Source organism: Dendrobates tinctorius, unplaced genomic scaffold (assembly GCF_039654945.1).
Source record: "Dendrobates tinctorius isolate UK_male_01 unplaced genomic scaffold, ASM3965494v1 ptg000226l, whole genome shotgun sequence".
In the NCBI taxonomy this organism is placed as follows: domain Eukaryota; kingdom Metazoa; phylum Chordata; class Amphibia; order Anura; family Dendrobatidae; genus Dendrobates; species Dendrobates tinctorius.
Genome location: NW_027361893.1, coordinates 8,033,989 through 8,049,014, shown reverse-complemented (window position 1 = coordinate 8,049,014; position 15,026 = coordinate 8,033,989). Strand labels below are relative to the sequence as shown.

Below are 15,026 nucleotides of genomic sequence, written 5' to 3'. Positions count from 1 at the left end.
AGCTAATACTAGAGAAGAGAGAGAGGATTCAAAAAGATTTAAATAAACTGGAGAAGTGGGCAGCAACTAACAGAATGGTTTTTAACAGGGAGAAATGCAAAGTACTACATCTGTGCAATAAAAATGAAAAAAGCATATATAGAATGGGAGGAATAGGGCTAATTGACAGCACATGTGAAAAAGACTTGGGTATACTAATAGATCACAGACTGAATATGAGTCAACAGTGTGATGCAGCAGCAAAAAAGCAAATGCAATTCTAGGATGTATTAACAGAAGCATACAGTCTAGATCACGTGAAGTCATTATTTCCCTCTACTCCTCTTTGGTCAGACCTCATCTGGAATATTGTGTCCAGTTTTGGGCACATTTTAAAAAAGACATCAACAAACTGGAGCAAGTTCAGAAAAGAGCGACCAGAATGGTGACCGGTCTCCAAATCCTGTCTTATGAGGAAAGGTTGCAGGATTTGGGAATGTTTAGTTTGCAAAAGAGAAGACTGAGAGGAGACTTAATTGCTGTCTACAAATATCTAAAGGGCTGTCACATTGTAGAAGGATCAACTTTATTCTCATTTGCACAAGGAAAGACTAGAAGCAATGGGATGAAACTGAATGGGAGGAGACACAGATTAGATATTAGAAAAAACTTTTTGACAGTTAGAGTGATCAATGAGTGGAACAGGCTGCCACGAGAAGTGGTGAGTTCTCCTTCAATGGAAGTCTTCAAACAGAGGCTGGACAGACATCTGACTGGGATGATTTAGCGAATCCTGCTTTGAGCAGGGGGTTGGACCAGATGGCCCAGGAGGTCCCTTCCAACTCTACGATTCTATGATTCTGTGGCTCGGCTGGGCAATGCCCTTTGTTGCTAATGATAATCTGCACGAAAAAGCCCTACCAACTAGCATAACTCGACAAGCAAAGTTGAGTAAACCTAGTAAGGGCTGCATTTGCTAAAGGGTGACTTTCTTTTCATCAAGGAAACTTTTAATCGTTTGGAGTGTTTTTTGTATTTTATCCACCGGTAGACGAAAATCATTCCATTGGTGTCAATTTCGATGCTGAGGAAAGGGAGAATGTTGCATGGCCCGATTGTTTTTTCCGGCGATCGTGGAACACCGAGAAATAAACTTAAACTTTTGGAGAAGGAAAGAACATAGTTCAGATTCCCTAGGTCCGACGAACAAAAAATCATCGAGGTAATGGATTGCTGAATTGCTGCCTGTTTCATGACGCACTACCCAGTCAAAGAAGGTACTGAAAAGCTTGAAATAGTGACAGGAAATGGAGCAGCCCATTGGTAGGCACACGTGGAAGTATAATAGGTGGTCAGCCCAACAAATGGAAGCATTCAGGGTGCACAGGTAAAAGACGGAAAGCTGACTATGTAGTTTTTTGCCAGTAGGGCGCCGGGCCTTGCCGTGAGCACGAGTTCAATTGTTCTGTAAAACGAAGCGTAGGTTACCGACGAGTCTTCTGGGGGTATCGCGTCATTGACCGAATCGCCTTTTGGGTAAGAAAGGTGATGTATTAGCCGATATTTACCGGGTTCTCTTTTGGGCACAATACCTAAAGGCGAGATTTTTAAAGAGCTACTTGGCAGCAGTGGGATCTGAACCTTTGGGTAAGAAAGATGATGTAATAGCCTATAATGTCAGTGTTCTTTTTTTTTGGAACAAAGTTTACTTTCAATTGGGGTAAAATTCACATTTGCTGCTCTATAAGCCCAAGAATTTACCTACTCAGCCATTAGCGAGATTCTGAAAGGCAATGATTTAACTATGGCGGTTACGCCCGCTGAGATTATGCCCCGTAATTGCTCTGTTTGCTTTGAGGGTACACCTTGATGCAGGATGTCCTTTAATGTAAAGATGGTAGCTGCGTAATTGGTTTTGCTTCAGTAATAGATGTGTCGTTAAGCATTGTATTTTTTTTTTAATAGTAGATGCCTTTCTCAGTATTTATTCATTATCGATGTATATGTGTCTCAGAAAAAATGATACCTGAACTGGTGTACTCCGACTCCTGGATCCGCATTCCACTTTTTTATGTGAGATACATACTCCACTGAGTCCACTCCAGGGACTCTTACTCAATTTAACGGGGGTAAAACCTGTAATCAAATCCATAATATATCGGCTGAGCAGCTTGTAAGTGCTCCATTTGCTAGGAGGGTACACCATGATGCAGGGTGTCTGCATCCGCAGGATGAGCATCCATGTTTATATTTACCACGTAAATCAGCAGTATCCTTCGTTACATAGTAAGTGGGCCCCTGGTCCACGTACGACCGTTGAGTCTTGGAGTAATTAGTGGTCGCGTATGAAAAAAGGGGGTGGGCTGCTTTTGAGCGATCATCAATCATAGCCAAACATCTGTTGCTTTTACTCCCCAGCCTATATTGGGCTGTAGGGCCAAACGCTTGCAGAACTCCTCATACCGCCAGCAGGTGGAAACACCATTGTTATTTTCTGAGTGATTTATAACATGTAGATCACTGGGGTGAGAACACTCACCACTATTTGACTCTGGCCGAGGTGTGACTCCAGGTGATGGAGGAACTCCGGCTTCCATTGTATCGTTGTTTGAGGTCCTGTGTCTGCAGTGGCCAGAAACAAACCCTGGGTGTGTGGGATAGATTTCCAAGGCTGACAGGCCAGTGATGGAGCATGTGACGTCTGATCCCTGTCGTGTGCCCGAGCCTGAGTGACTCACGACGGGGGAAATCTGGGGTTATCTGGTGGTTGGACTGGCTTGTACCCCAGGGTGAAGCTTTTCTCTGGCTGACGGTCATTGATGTAGCATGATCGGCTCTTAGAGGGATAGTGGGAATGGTGACGGAGTCGTCTGAGGAGTGGGAGGTCATGCAGCATCTACACCTTGGACCACTGCTACAAAGGGGAGTGATGTTACCCCCTGCGCCCGTTGTGGCTATGGGCATAAATGGTAACGTTGTGCTGTTTCTCACAGGGGGGTATTTTTTTTTTTTTATTGAAAGGGTCATTGGGGGGTTGGCGGTGTGTACTGTGTGGTTGGAGTGCTTGTGTTACGTGCTTTTTAGACATACTGTTTATGCAGCAGAGCATGTTGAAGTCGGGTCGGACCGGACCGCGCGTTCTGCAGCAGCCTTTTGTATTCTGACACCTGACCCCAAGTCATCCCGAGCAGGCGGTGCAGCTTCGCCTGCCGGAGATGCTGCTGGCCAGGTGTGGGGTTAAGGGGGGAATTTGTGGGGGTCCCGTCGGGAGGTGCAACCTCAGCATTTGGGGGGGCACGATCCTGGACACCCGGTCCCGTGGACTGGGAGCCAGTTGGGTGTCCTGGTCTCCCAACACTTGTGGAGCTCAGGCCTGGCCAATCTGCAGCACAGGCCGAGCTTCCCGCAGGCAGGTGGGGCTATCCCTGGCTCACTGCCAGAAGGTGAGCGGGGCTATCACAGGCCTGCTGAGAGGAAGTGGACGGTCTGAGAGTTCCGCAGCTGCGGCGTGTTCAGGCCCGGCTCCGTATCGGCCGGAAGTGGGCGGGGCCTTCCAGGCCTCAGCACGATGCTGGGAGAAGTCACGGAGGTCTGATCCTAGGCGTGTGGAGCGTGACGCCGGCGGAGGAGGAATGTGCTCAGGGCACATGCTCCCGGGCCCGTGCACAGCAACAGCAGCGCCCGACGCGATCGGGCTTGTGGATGGAGCGGTGGCGATGACCAGCAGCCGTCGTGGATCTGCATCGGATGGTGGGAGGACCGCGCAGAGCCGGAGTAGTGTGAGGGGGGCCGAGCTGGGAGAAGCCATGGGCAAGCAGGATGAATAGCCCGCAGGAGGTGGGTACGGGGTGGACAGCACAGGGAGAGCAAGAAATACCATCAGCGAGGAGGCTAGGGGAGGATGGGGGATGCCAAGGAAGCCAGCGACCTCGGGAGATGTACAGGACTGCGGCCTAGGAATCAATGGAGCCCTGGGGATGTTAATATAAGGGGAGGCCTGCGGCAAAGTTAGGGGGTCATGAGAGGGCACAGGGAGGTGAGCACTCAGGCGCCGGACACAAGGGATTGAAACGATTGCTCACCTTCCTGTGATGCTCTCTGCCACATGGCCTCGATCATGGCTTCGTACCTGGCTGAAGGGGAGACAAAAGCTTCTAAGGGTCAGCCGAGGAGAGAGAGGAAGACCCCCACCCCAGCACCTGAATTTAACCCCCGAGGGTGTGGTCGGATGCCCCTTCCTCTCTTCCCGTTGGTCAGTTAGGCGTCCTAATTATGGCATCACCTGGGGGAGTAGTGGTAGGCACTACACAGAATTCCTTTCTAAGTTATTTACAAGGGGGCTCTGCAGTCAGATGCACGTTCCTTATGCAGTACCGTGCCTGCCATTCTATCTGTGTAAAAACAATCCCCTTTAACCCGTTTGCGACATCTGGAGAAAATATACGTCGACGTCGCACTCCCTCCCTTTGGTGTAGGCTCCGGCGCTGAGCCCATATCTTTTATGGCACATGATGGGCCAGAAATCCCAGCCCATCGGTGACCCTGTCACGTGATCACATGTTAGTGTTAGTGCTGATGGGTTAGTGCAACAACCAGAGGTCGGCGCTCATAGCAAGTGAGCAACTCTGCTACATACAGGCAATCTAATAATCGCCTGTATGTAGCAGAGACGATCGGGTTATGGCAGCTACTAGTCTCCCATGTAGACTATTGAAGAATGCATGTGGATACATGGCGGGTGTCAGTGGGCGTCCCGATCTGCTAGCCGAAACCGCATAGACCAGGGATCATCCTGCAGAACTCCTGTTCTCCTTTTAACGTGGGCAAAACACTACTCAGACAACACAGGGTAAGGGTAAAACAGTGTGGCAATGCTTTATTAACGACAAGCGTAGGAAGATCACAGTCCATTCAGTCCATACAAGGTACAAGGCCAGTTGATCCGAGGATCACAATCTGGCTTTATATTCCAGGGTCGACTACTCCACCTGTGGCACGCACACAGAGAGGAGGTAACAACATGTGTAGGAAGATGACAGTCCATTGAGTCCATACAAGATACAAAGCCAGTTAATCTGAGGATCACAACCTGACTTCTCCAAACATATCCATGGTTCAGCGATGGCCAGTGGAGTAGATCTCTATTCTTCCAATTGAGGCTGAAAACCCCCAGGTTGTTTCCTATAGAATGATAGAGCTGTGTCCCTCGTGATGGAGCCATGATGTAAAATTGCTGCTGTCCTGGCTCTGGTCCTTTGGATGTATGGATGTCTTGGCAGAATATCTCTGGCTGTTTCTCTCTCAGTCTTTATACAGAGGCATGTACCGTATATACTCGAGTATAAGTCGATCCGAGTATAAGTCGACCCCCCTAATTTTGCCTCAAAAACCTGGGAAAACTTATTGACTCGAGTATAAGTCTAGGGTGGGAATTGCCGAAGATACTGGTAAATTTCATAAATGCTGCACAGTGAGTAATTGTGGCCCAAATACCGTAATGCTGCAGAACATATGCCCCCATAAATGCTGCACAGTGAGTAATGGTGGCCCAAATACCGTAATGCTGCACAACAGGTATGCCCCCATAAATGCTGCACAGTGCATGATTTATTGGCCAAGTGATAGGATTACCGGTACCGGTAATCCTATCATGTTGCTGCTGCCCCTGCTGGAATTTAAAAAAAAAAAAAAAAAACACTATATACTCACCTCCGTTGCTGACAGCTGCTCCTGAGCGTTACCGGCTCTTCAGTGACTCAGGCAGAGGGCGCGTGCTACCACGTCATCGCGCCCCCTGCACGTCACTGCCGGAGGACGGGAGAGAGCGGCGCACAGCGACTTGTAACGCCGCCGCCGGGACACTGACAGGCTGCAGGGGACTGCAGACACATACCGGGGAACGCAGAGACGACGGGGACCAGGTAAGTTTGAACCGTGACCCGAATATAAGTCGAGGGGGGTCTTTTTCAGCCCAAAAAGGGGGCTGAAAAACTCGACTTATATTCGAGTATATACGGTAACCTATTTTTAGACTTAACAAGTATCCCTCATTCAGTAATTACATAAAGGGTAATTACATAAATGGAGAGGAGATCAAGTAGCATTACTTGATTATTTAAACTATTTGCATAGCTTTTCCCTCTCTGCTTTAGAAGTCAACAAACTGGCTCAATAACACAATGCATAATCAGCATATCAGCAAACATCACAAGTGATCAAGGATAAATGCACAATCAAAGTCATTATTACCGGCTAACACAAACAAAAGTCAGTTTTCTTGATTAACCAGAAATCAACACTTAAATTTGAAAGCCAACATACAGATTACATTATATTATTTGCTTGCTAAAAATAGTCATCTGGTTAATTAAGATATAGTTCTGTATGTCTTCACAATGCGAAAAGTAAAAAAAAAAGTTTTTAAAAATATTATATGTTCCAATTACCCCCCTTTTGCCCCATTCAAAATAAAACAAAAAAAATAAAAAAAAACATACTGTTGGAAGATAACATGGACAATCTATGTATCATAGGAATCACTGAACTCTATATTGAGTTTTTGAGAGCTGAAACCAGATACAAGACTGTGTACCTGAGAAGGCCTATTTTCTTGTGTGTTGTCCTTTCGTTTTAGACATAAGATAAAAGTGCATATGCATACGAAATGAATACTGGCCTTCCAACATGATAGAAGATACAGATGTAAATTGTGGAGGTCTTGAATGAATAGCCTCTATCCATTTGTGACCTATTGCAATCTGCATACGTACACAGCTCCTGTGGGTTTCCATTACCAACCAGTGGTCCTGAGATAGACATCCTGTCTCCAGCCTATGGATATGTATATTGATACACAATGTCTGTTGGTGTTTGGATGATAAACTATTGTTCTTCAGCTAGACATCTAGTCTTGGTCAAAACTGAATGCCCTCAGGCCTTTTGACACCAAGACTTTATCCTAAATCCAAGGATAATGGAAAATGATGAATACTGCAGCCAATGACAGTGTTCCTATTACAGGAAGATGATTGGACATTTGCCACAGAAGATACCTGAAGAAGGGTGGAGTCATGGGTTGTATGTGGGTGTGAATGTGAAATCTGGGTATAAATGGAGGAAGAATCAATGCAATTTCTCTCTCTCATTACTGCCATGAAGAACCATTGCTAAGTATACTTGTATTACATAGTTATTTGTATTGGTATTTATCTAATTCTAGGACTTTGAAGAAAGGTTTTATTGTTATATTATTGTTTGAATTGTCTTATTACTATCTTATTTTACTTGTCACTAAATATCTTTGTCATTCTCCCAAACTTGAGTTATTGATTATATAGGAAATATTCAGGACGGGAAACCACCTCCAACACATACACATTTGGTATCGTCGCATTCAGAATCGCCCGATCTATCAATATAAAAAAGGAATTAAGCCGATAGCTAACGGCAAAATGAGAAAAATGTCAAAACGCCAGAAGTACATTTATTTGGTCGCCGCAACATTGCAATAAAATGCAATAACGGGCGATCTAAAGATCGTATCGTCACCAAATGGTATTCATTAAAAACGACAGCTCGGCGCACAAAAAATAAGGCCTCACCCAACTTGAGATCGTGAAAAATGGAGCCGCGACAGGTATCGGAAAATGGCGCAATTCTTTTATACTTTACCTAATAAAGAGTTATTTTTACTGATAAATGTTTGTTTTGGGTAGTTTATTTTCTGTTGGTATTTGGTTTTTCCTATAAAACTCCCATATAATATTCCATCCTTGAAAGCACGCTGCACGCATCACGTTTTTGTAAAATTTGTCAATAATATATATAGGTTCTACCCGTCTGAGTTATTTTTCGTGGTCAACAAAATAAGATTTTCCTGATATGGTATGATAATGACTTCTATGTGGGATATCTTATGTTTAAAAAGGTTGTCCACAAGTTGGACAATCCCTTCTCATTCCTTATGTTTGATCCTGTTAAAATAAAAACACTTATACAAACCTCCCATCCTGGCACCATTTCGGCACTTGCGTCCTTGGGTCTCTTGAGTTTTTTATGTTATGTGAGCCTTGTGACCAGTCAGCACTGGCGTCACTGTCCCCACTTTTGGACAAATCGAGCATCATGAGGCAGTCAGAGAGCAGCCGCAGCCCTGGCTTCCTGTTGATGTTCAATACCGTCCAAAGGTGGAAACAGTGAAGCTGCAGCTGATTGGGTGCAGGGCTCATGTGATGTAACACATACACATAAGCCCATGGACACCGAGAGTCAACAACACTGAAATGGAGCCGGCACACCAGCGGAGTATGAGTGTTTATATTTTAATGAGGCCAAACATGAAGAATAAGTTCACTGAGAAAATTTTTTATTTATATACAGTATATATATTTATATTATATTATACACACACACACACAATTCACCCCCTGAAGGTTAGTCAGAAGGTGACTAATAGAAAAAAAATATATACCCCACGACTCATTATATAGGATGAGGTGACGTATACACACTCACTCTCCAAACCTCTCATTTCTATGGATTTCATAATCCTCACTAAAGGCGACTCATCAAGATACTATTTAATAATATTGACCTATATTTAAGCGAGACTAGACGAAGAAAACCCTAATATCATGTTATCCGAAACAGTCAGAAAACTAGCCACATATTGGCAGATTCCAGACTTCAAACTATATACTTTGTAAGTTTATAAGATACTCCAGTGTCAGGAATAGATAGTATATACCACTCACCTTCTGACTAACCTTCAGGGGGTGAATTATGGGTATAGTTTTACATTTGTAAATAATAAAGTTTAGTTTTATCCTTTTGTCAGCAAACATGAGGAATGATGAGAGACAACCCCTTTAAGAAGATCCAATTTTGGTTAAAACTATTCCAACATTATGAACATAAAAAAGGCTTCTCCCCTATGTGACATCTCTGATGTCTATTAACAGATGATTTGCAAGTAAAATATTTCCCACATTCTGAACATGAAAAAGGCTTCTCCCCTGTGTGTGTTCTCTGGTGGCTATCAAGATTCCATTTCTGGTTAAAACATTTCCCACATTCTGAACAGAAAAAAAGGTTCTCCCCTGTGTGAATTCTCTGGTGTTTAACACAAGTTGATTTACTGTTAAAACATTTCCCACATTCTAAACATGAAAAAGGCTTCTCCCCTGTGTGTGCTCTCTGGTGCTTAACCAAATCTGATTTATTTTGAAAACATTTCTCACATTCTGAACATGAAAAAGGCTTCTCCCCTGTGTGTTTTCTCTGGTGCCGATCAAGATGCACTTTCTGGTTAAAACATTTCCCACATTCTGAACAGGAAAAAGGCTTATCCCCTGTGTGAGCTCTCTGGTGCTTAACACAAACTGATTTTTCTGCAAAACATTTCCCACATTCTGAACATGAAAAAGGCTTCTCCCCTGTGTGTGTTCTCTGGTGGCTATCAAGAACCCATTTCCAGTAAAAAGATTTTCCACATTCTGAACAGGAAAAACGCTTCTCCCCTGTGTGATTTTTCTGGTGCCTAACTAAAGCTGATTTTTCTGTAAAACATATCCCACATTCTGAACATGAAAAAGGCTTCTCCCCTGTGTGGATTCTATGGTGCTTAATACAATCTGCTTTATTGTTAAAACATTTCCCACATTCTGAACAGGAAAAAGGCTTCTCTCCTGTGTGGGTTTTCAGGTGGCTATAAAGAGAATATTTCTGGTTAAAACATTTCCCACATTCTGAACAGGAAAAAGGCTTCTCCCCTGTGTGGATTCTCTGGTGCCTAACACAAACTGATTTATTGTTAAAACATTTCCCACATTCTGAACAGGAAAAAGGCTTCTCCCCTGTGTGGGCTCTCTGGTGCCTATCACAAACTGATTTATTGTTAAAACATTTCCCACATTCTGAACATGAATATGACTTCTTTGCTTTAGGAGCAGCTTGTTTTTGAATGCCTCTTTTGTGACTTTGATTTTCCTTAGTAGTCAGTAATGAATCAGAAGACAGGACCTGTTTCATAGGATCAGATGACAGATCTTTGCTGTGAATGGATGATGGTATATCTGGAGTAACAGCAATCACTTCAGTTGTATCTTGTAGGATCTCAAAATCATTAGATTTAAAAATTGAAGATGTCAGCTGTCCTTCTGATCTCCTGGTACAGTCATCTGCTAAGATAAAAACAATTATTATCTTTTAATGAATGACTTGGGGCTACGGCCAGAAACGCGCAAGAATGCTACATGATTTTACATTTTGTCTGGACTACTTTTTTAAAAGAATGAAATAAAGAATTTTTTCATTGAAATTCAGTTTGCTGATCCAATTTTCTTTTCTAATTCATCCGATGGTCAAACGTTATCTGGATCCTAACTGCAGTATCGGAGGCTATCTACCACATAACACACGGTGAGGCGCTATTCCCTTTCTTTTGTTGATTTCTAACATTTTGGATCCCTGTATTTAGCAATATTGTAGTGAGAAGAAACCACTTAATTTACTGTGGAGCACAATTAGTGCCCAATGTGTTGGGTAATAAAATGGCAAACGTGTAATTTTCACTTTCCTACATCCACTGCATGTTAATTTCCGGAAAGTGGCCGTGGAGTCAAAATATTCAATCCTCCTACACACGTGGTCAAAATTTTTGGAACCTCTCATTTAATGATGTAAAATCCCACAATGGTCACAGAAATAACTTGAATCTGACAAAAGTAATAACGGGGCATGTCTGGATGAGGAGCTGAGCGGGCACAGGAATCACTAGCTTCATTCCCCAGCAGGCCATCGCAGCTCAAGGCAGCAAGTAACAGCGGGGAAAATCCACAATAAGACTCACTGCGGCCTCAGGCACCGATGGGGAGCGTCACCAGGAGCTAGGGAGCAGCGCCGGGCAGAATACCAGTCTTTGGCTTGACTCAACAAGCGGCCTGGAGCGGTGTGGAGCGGTCTGGGGGGTCTGGACATCTCACATCAGGTCAGACCTCACCGGAGTGGACCCCCAGCACAGCGGAGCAGGCACAGGAGGAGTACCCCCCAAGGAAGTGGAAAAGCGAAATGTGCGTCAGGGCCTTGGCGTGACTTACAGGCACCAAAATATGGGTAAGAGGGTGTGTTTTTACCTTGCATTTTTTTGACTTTGACTGTCCTTTACAATGTGGTCAGTTAATCTATAGTGCTCCTGGCAGGACAGTTATTATCTGGCGTTACTGAGTATGTTACTACTATTAAGCATTTTTTTTATTGTTTTATGCCAGATGTATACTCTTTGTCCTGCATGGAATATCCTCTTTGTCATCTCTTTGCCCACTTGTGGGTAACTGGGTCATTAGTTATATGTGTTACACATCAGCACACCATTGCCCAATTTACTTACCTTTTCTAGCCTGTATTGTTGCACCATGGTTGCATCATTGTCCACTGGTTTTTATTACTGTTCTCTTTCACTATATGTTGTCAGGAACACCACACTTGCTCAATGAGCCAGTGCGCGTGTCCTAAGTACAAAAACAGTGCTCAAAGATACCTGTGGAGCGAGCAGCAGTGGTGACGATGCATGCTCCAAGACCTGAAGCACGTGACTGCTGGGGGCGTGGCCTAAGGCTAGTTTCACACTAGCGTTTAAACGACGCGCGCACGGCGCCGCTAAGCCACGCCCCCTGCCGGCTCCCTGTCCGCCCCTTCCTGTCAGCGCCTCCTCCGAGCGCACAGGGCTGCATGCGTTATGCGCACCCTATCTTTAGCATAGGGTGCGCAGGCCGTGCGCAACTATGAATGTAGCGTGCGCTGCGCATTTTTGGAGGTGCGCCGTGCGCGTCGAACGCAGCATGTTGCATTTTGGCGCGCACGGCGCACACTCAAAAATGTGCAGCGCACGCTACATTCATAGTTGCGCACGGCCTGCGCACCCTATGCTAAAGATAGGGTGCCATAACGCATGCAGCCCTGTGCGCTCGGAGGAGGCGCTGACAGGAAGGGGCGGGCAGGGAGCCGGCAGGGGGCGTGGCTTAGCGGCGCCGTGCGCGCGTCGTTTAAACGCTAGTGTGAAACTAGCCTAAGCTCCACAGAAACTCCTAGAAAGGTAACTATAGGACATTGTTACCAAGGGGCATAGACAGAGATAGAAACCAGATCAAGCCGGGTCAAAGCACGAGATAGCAGGACAGTACCAAAGGGTTAGACAGAGCGAATAGTCAGGACGTAGCAATAGGTCAGAAAACCAGAACGGGCAATGGATGGTACAATAGGGACAAACTGCAACTGAGTAACCATAGCCAAGCCAGGAGGTCAGAACCGGAGAATAGAACCAAAACGAGAGACGGAGTAGAGAGTAAGGGAACAGACCGGGTCATACACGGGAATCAAACAAGCAATGCAGAATACACGCACACCAGGGGGGGTCGGTCAGACACACAGCCTGAATAACAGTATAGCTGATAGAGAATGCTAGTCTGGAGGGAGTATAAATACCCCTTCCAGATCCAAAGAGAGGCCGGCAAAAGTTAACCCTGTGAGAACAGGACATTAACCATGTCCTAACCATGACATAAATGTGGTGTAATTTACTTGTACATATATGAGCCCGGATTTTTGCAATGTGTAAATAAAGTCTTTGTTACATTTTGGCATAAATAGGGCTTTGGTCTTCTCTATTGATTAATTTCACACATAAGCATTTGATGTATATTCTAGGGATGTAAGCTCCCATATATTCTCTATTGCTTCTCATATTTCATGGAGAGCATCTCGCTTTTTATACAAATATGTTTTTTACATTTATCTTTGGTTCTTGGTATGTTCTCACAGGAGGGACCTGGCAGATCCTCACCCAGGGGCCTGGAGAAGCAAGGCACCAAACCGCAAGGGCATAGCTCCACCCCCATCACTGAGGCCACACTAAAGACCCTGCTAGGAGATCTAAAGCACACTATGCACAGTGATATCACCTCAGCCTTCATTGCACCACAGAAAGACATTGGGCACATAGGTGACACAACAGCCCACATTGAGGAGAAGCTGGAGGAATTCACCACACCCCACAACCACTTAGTGGATTTTCACAATAAGGAAGATGAGGAGATCGAAGCCCTAAAATTGAAGCTGGCGGACTTGGAGAACCACTCCAGTCGCAGCAATCTGTGCTTCAGGGGGATACCAGAAAGCGTTGCTGTGGATGCATTGAAGGAGTTCCTAATGAATTTCTTTACCGCAATAATCTCCGAGTAGGAACAGCGAGACCTCATAATACACAGAGCGCACATGATCCCCAAACCCAAAAGTTCCCCTGCCTCTGCACCCAGGGATGTAACTGACTGGCTTCATTTTTATCATTTCAAAGAAACCATCAGTAAAGCAGCAGCGGGCAGACTGGAGCTCCCGGAGAGATTCAAGAGTGTCCTGGTGTTCGCCGACCTCTCCGCCATCACCCTGAACAGGAGGGAATTCTCCACAGCCAGCAAGATCCTACGGGACAACAGGATTGCGTACAAGTGGGATTACCCTGTGAAGCTGATCGTCACCAAGAATGAAGCCAGGTCGTGACTTCCCCCTTTAGGCCATGACTCTGCTGCAAAAGTGGCCGCTGGCGAAAGTGGATGAGGATACCAGCTCCCCGCTAAAGAAGCCGCCCACCCTGATGAGGGAGTGGACATGAACAAGAAAGTAGAAGACTTATTCTTCACCATGGTCTGCAGAGGCACAAGAGGAGAATTTTTGGTTTCTTTCAATACCCCCAACTATATACTGGATAGCGGAGCATACATAAAGTTTTACATAAAATTAAAATTTGTTTTTTGCTATTCCCCTTTTTTTCCTACTTTTCTAGTGGTGACATAAAGATTTTATCTGTAATCTGTATATGGTTCTTCATATTTCCAGCATGTAAAAGGACTGAATAGTCCGTTTAAAAGATTCCTTTTATGGAAAGAGGCCCAATCCTTTATAGCAGATGTATTGTGTGTTCAGGAAACCCTCCTGAATAGCACTGACGCCCACAGATTGCAGAATAGGAATTTCCCCAAACGTATTCCACTCCCATGCAATAGATAAAAAAGACGAGTAGTAATTGCGATAAAGAACACCGTCGTCTTCCAGCAAATCACCATGTAATGGACGATGAGGGCAGATAAGTCATCCTAGTCTGCACCATAAACAAAACCTACACAACTGTCTCTATTTACGCCCCTAACTCCAAGCAAATTCTGTTTCTTAAGGACACCCTGGTGGTAGTAGCAAAAGGTAAAAAAGTCGTCCTGTTGATTTGCGGGGACTTTAACATCACCCCTTGTCCCAACATTGATAAATCAATACCCCCTCAAAAGAAAGAAAATACCCGATCACTCTCTTAGACCCTCCTAGCGGAAGAATTATATAATATCTGGCAGGTTCTGCACGCCACCGAGCGGGATTACACCTTCTATTCACACTCGCACAGAGGTTACTCCAGAATCGATGTAATGGTCACAGATAAATGGTTATTGCAGGACATCCAAGAAGCCACGATAGGGAACATCACCTGGTCGGACCACACCCTGGTATCCTGCCAAATTATAGAGGGGTATAACTACCCGATATATTCCCCATGGAGGGTAAACAACTACCTAATTACATCCCAGAAAATTAGACCCCAACTACAGAATGTACTGACAGAATTCTTTGCAATTAACCCCTTCATCCCGAAGCCTGTTTTCACCTTAATGACGGGGCCAATTTTTACAATTCTGACCACTATCACTTTATGAGGTCATAACTCTGAAACGCTTCAACGGATCCCACTGATTCTGAGTTTGTTTTCTCGTGATATATTGAACTTTAGGATAGTGATAAAATTTATTCGATATGACTTGCGTTTATTTGTGAAAAAAACAGAAATAATGTCTGTAAAGCACTGAGAAATTATTGGTGCCATATAAATGAGTAAAATAAATAAATACATTTTGCGAAAATTTTGCAATTTTCCAACTTAGAATTTTCATGCCCATAAATCACAGAGATATGTCACACAAAATACTTAATAAGTAAAATCTCCCACATGTCTA

General features: G+C 44.5%; 1 protein-coding gene across 2 annotated transcripts in view; it reads right to left on the bottom strand.

Moving 5' to 3' along the window:
• Positions 1–8,327: 8,327 nt before the first annotated feature.
• Positions 8,328–15,026, bottom strand: part of LOC141059320 (uncharacterized) — a 67,710-nt gene continuing 61,011 nt past the window's right edge. The window contains exon 7 of one of the 2 annotated variants that reach the window (XM_073555648.1): positions 8,328–10,160. In XM_073555648.1, coding sequence (XP_073411749.1) covers positions 8,884–10,160 — 1,277 coding nt within the window. In that variant the 3' untranslated portion in view covers positions 8,328–8,883. The remainder of the gene's footprint in view (positions 10,161–15,026) is intronic. The other variant, XM_073555649.1, reaches the window with a different exon arrangement.